The 4816-nt window shown below is 39.3% G+C and overlaps 1 protein-coding gene across 1 annotated transcript in view; it reads right to left on the bottom strand.

The window, feature by feature from the left end:
- Positions 1–2917: 2917 nt before the first annotated feature.
- Positions 2918–4816, bottom strand: part of LOC144024386 (eukaryotic translation initiation factor 4E type 3-like) — a 43484-nt gene continuing 41585 nt past the window's right edge. Inside the window, exon 7 of the mRNA XM_077530630.1 lies at positions 2918–3665. Within this exon, the coding sequence (XP_077386756.1) occupies positions 3619–3665 (47 nt within the window). The 3' untranslated portion in view covers positions 2918–3618. The remainder of the gene's footprint in view (positions 3666–4816) is intronic.

A 4816-nucleotide genomic window follows, 5' to 3' on the forward strand; every position in this document is an offset into this window, starting at 1 on the left:
TTATTGTAACCACTAGGTGGCGCTATATGTATAACTGAATTTTGTCATATAGATGTTTTCAGGCCGTGACTATTACGTTGCCTGAGAAGTTTGAGATTTTTTGGAGCTTGTACATGGGAGTTATTCAGCATTTGCTCTTTCTGGACAAATGAAATTTTAAAGTCAATATTTGATGCCCCGCCCCCATCATATAGTATTTCGAAAAGGCAAGATGTTTTGCCCAGCTGTTCTCTCAGGTCTTGAGATGATAAATGCCAAGTTTGAAGTCAATTGGATGAAAAATGTTTGCAAAGGGGGAAAAAGCATGACTACAGTGAATGTGCCAAAATAGGCCAAAATTGGACATTAAAAAATTCATAGCTCACTTCCTGTACATTTTAGCTACATGGTCCCAATAGACTTTTTTGTGCGTCTCGGGGTGCTACACGTGCCTGCCAATTTTCGTTGCTCTAGCTCAAACGTGCCGGGCTTGGTTTTTATTTTTCTACGCTAGGGGGCGCTATAGAGTCGCGTTGTTATAACGACTTCATAATATCAAATTTTTCGCCGGACCTGAGGAGTGTGCAAAGTTCGGTGAGTTTTCGTGAATATTTAGGTACCCAAAATCGCGATTGTTTGCGGAGAATAAAGAATAATAATAATAATAATAATAATAATTTTTACAAAAACAATAGGGACCTCGCAGCGGTCGCTGCTCGGGCCCTAATAATAATAATAATAATAATAATAATAATTTTTACAAAAACAATAGGGACCTCGCAGCGGTCGCTGCTCGGGCCCTAATAAGAATTCCTTCAGGAACAATAGGGACCTCGCAGCAGTCGCTGCTCGGGCCCTAATAAAACATTAACACCAATACAGTACAATCACAACAAATCAACATTCTTCCATCCCTACATACGCTTTGATGTTTGAAGCTGTTTTTAGATGAAAGAAGACAGAATCAGCCTCCTTTCAGCAGTTGATCAGAGGCGTGATCTCAGCATGCATGACGTCACACACATTTGCTACAAGCTAAGTTTGCTTATAAGCTAGCTCATAAACAAGCAGTTGCTGCGTTCGCGATGAGCACCATACACACAAAAAAGAATGGTCCAATTTTCCAGTCCCATCCAAACTGCCTCTCCTCCAAGCGCCGAACCACCATCCACTCCACGACCCGCGTACACCACCGCGCCCAGCGGCGACGTTCGCGTCCTCATCCATCCGAGCTAACCGGCGTAGACTGTCCAGTGGCGTCGACATTTCCTCCGAGCAGAAGGGCTGTGAAAAATGCTGCCTGTTTCCTGGCGCAAAAAAACACAAGCAGGTGCACGGTGGGGCAGTGGGATGGCCCCGACACTCCCCATCAGAAACCGTACCGGTCCAGGCATGCAGCTGAATGAGCGCAACCGCCAGACACCGACACTGTCCCTCGAATAATATCACGGCCAAACCGCCGAGAACAGTCCAGTCCGAATCGGGTCCACACAAAAGACGAAACGCCACATGACAAAAGGAAAGACAAAGACGGCTGCTGCAGCTCACAGCGCCATCAACAAACAGCCAAGACAAGAGAGTCGCCAGACACACCGGCGCACGCCATCTTGTCGAGGCAGAAAAAAAAAAAAAAAAAAAAAAAGTGTACACTTGAGTCGACTCGTGCATGCTGAAAACGTGACTTGTCTGACGTCACTCCCCCTGGCGAGAGGGCGGAGACGACCTCATCCCATAATGCTTCACGGACCAGTTGAGGATGGAAATACGTTTGTGGGGGTTTTTTTTTTAACCACTTTTATGGTCCATAATGTACACTTTTTTTGTTGCGTTGTGTGCCTGTTGGTTAATAAAACTATTAGTAAAAGTATCCAATTGTATCATCACTTTTGTTTTTAATGTGCAAACCATTCACGACCAGACCATGGCTGAATTCAGTGTGGTGATCAATGACTTCCGCCTCATCTTCGTAGTTAACGGCAGTTGTTTGTTACTGTTAGAAAAGTGAGATATTTTGCCTTCTTCATGAAAATGTTGAGTAATGCATTGAATCTCTGGACAATAATTTCAATCAGACTACTTTGTAGAATAAAGTAACGCACTACACTACTAGTTACTTTGGAAAGCAATTTTTTTTTTTAGTTACTTTGGAAAGCAAATTTTTTTGAGTAATGCACCGGCAACACTGATTATACTGCATGTCAAAATGCTACAAAATGGATGCATAAGCTAATGGTGGCTTTTGCACAGTACTCTACAGTGTATATATACTGTACAGTGTACATGCATGGCTTCATATATCACATACAGTATATGCATTGAATGTTCATGAATTAATATAGTGTGCAATGTGTGAACAGGCTAGCCAAAAATGAACTATTAAAGTAGACCAGAAATATCAAGATTGCAAATAAAAGTACACCAGAATTCAGGACTGGACTGGCACAAATAATCGGCCTTGGCATTTTGATTTAGATCCGCTGGCCCAGCCCGATTCCTGACCACCCTTGGCTACCACTTAGCTCGACCACTTATGTTTATTGGTTCTGCATGCTCTCTATACTGTTAATGGACTGCTCCTTCTATGTTGTGGGCCGATCTCTCGGGGTAAAACGGAGGAAAACGATAACTGAATAACACCACATTGACCCCAAAAGACACCGGCCCACCGGGCATCTGCCCTGTATGCCAGATGGCCACTCCAGCACTGCCAGAATTTCAACATTGCAATGTACTCTAATAGTATGTTGAGTTTGTAAATTAGTAATGTAAACTTGCAGTAATTGATCTTGAACAAACTGGGTTTTTGGATAATACTAAATAGTTTACTTTTTTTGTGCTAAAATGAGAGTGACATTACATTTGGAAAGCTGTCATCACTTGAACAAGAGTGCATTGTTTTAAAGACGTCAACACAAATACTACTTCTTGTAACAACAGCTGTACAAGTTCAAAGATTTATTGGTACAGGGAACAAGTAAAGACAAATACAAATCAATGCCAGAAAATGTGCAATTTCTGTTCACTTTAATATATCAAATGATCTATGACTCCATTTGTGAAAATGGAGTTCTACTTTTACCACTTAGCATTAAAACAAATGTCAAATGTGCTGCGGCTGGAACATTCCAAGAGACGTTTCACTGGAGAATATCTATTTTACTGCTGCATATGGCTTCATAAGTGAGGGAGGCTGCGAGCGGGCTGATTCTCATTAAAGTGTTACCCTGATTACACACAGTTGATGAAGATGCATTGTGATATTCATTTCACACCTTGACATTTGAACATTTCTATCAATCGTGATAAACTTCCTAAACTGCTTTGGTAAAAATCTTATTGAATTAAAACATTTTATGAGTTGATAAAAGTGAACATTTATATAAAATAACATAGCAGCTAACTTTATACAAGTAAACAACTGTATGAGCTGTGGTCTGTGGTACAGTGAAACGACAAAACCACCAGAAATCAGTCAATGCTGAATGTAAAGATATACATTCTTTCAACAGTCAAAGTAAAACAAGGCATCAGTTATTTCATCATTATAAAAATATATTGATAATACCCTTGATTCTCTTGTGGACAGTGTCAATTAGTCAAGGCAGGTACAGTTCAGATACAACTAAAAAGTGCAGTGCACTAATGTCTTGAACGTCCTCCTTCAAAGGCATGATGTTCCATGTGAGCTGTAAAAATGAAAAATGATTCAATGTGAATAACCTTGCAGTAAAAATCTAAGACGTCCAAATTTTAATCTAAGATTTGAATCTAAGATTCAAATTTTATCTGCACATGTACTTTAAAGCACACAATCTAGCTTAGCAGTATATAAGTTGTACACACAAAAAAACATACACATACTGTATGGAGAAAATATATGTCTGAGTGTTTTGAATGTTCTGTTTGTATTACTGGAGTTTAGCTAAAGCAGTAATTGTTTGATGGCTTATTTCTGAAAACTGATTTGTGGCCTTATCTAGATATCAGCCAAACAAAACACTGCATATTCATAGAGGCCGGAATACAGACTAATACGAGAAAAAAACAACCACCTTACTACCTCATATATGATTTCAAATTGTGACCAGTGAAGACTTTAACCCATTCAGGCCAAGAGCGCATAACCACGTTTTTCCCCACTAGAGCAGGGGTCGCTGTTGTGCTCTTCTGCCCTTTAAAGCCAGGAAAGCGGATACGTCGTCTTTTTTATTTTTATTTTATTTTTTTCTTAACCAATTCTCGTTCTCTTGGCTAATGATATGCATCAAAATGTACACGTGAGGGTGACATGGGCCTCACAACATTTCCTGGATTTTTTTTTGTTTTGTTTTCCCGAGCATTAATGGTTGACAGAGATTGGCGAGAGTTATGAAATGAATGACGGTGCCAGACAACAGAGTTGGAGGACTTCAAACGAGTCGACAATGATATATTGTTAAGACATATATTTGTAGGAGGGACGTAATGATATCCAAACATCACGATATGATATCACGATATGAAGCTCCCGATATGATAATTATCACAATATTTTGTGGAGGTTGGCGATATTTAAATATTGTAAAAAAAAAAAAAAAAAAGAGCTCATACTTTGAAAAAAAAGCACAATATTGTGCTTTTGTACATAACAGCAATGTTGTGTTATTATCATTGTTTTATTATTATTATTATTATGTTATTATTATGTTATGTTGTTAATGCACGCACACATTGAGGTCCTCCGTATATTGACTTGCTTCACAGATATTACGTTCCCCTTCATCTGACAATTAGTGTCAGATGCCCACAATTAGTGGGCCAAAACATCCCTAATTAAAATTAAATTGCACAAAAAAAA

This window comes from Festucalex cinctus, chromosome 8, assembly GCF_051991245.1.
Source record: "Festucalex cinctus isolate MCC-2025b chromosome 8, RoL_Fcin_1.0, whole genome shotgun sequence".
In the NCBI taxonomy this organism is placed as follows: Eukaryota; Metazoa; Chordata; class Actinopteri; order Syngnathiformes; family Syngnathidae; genus Festucalex; species Festucalex cinctus.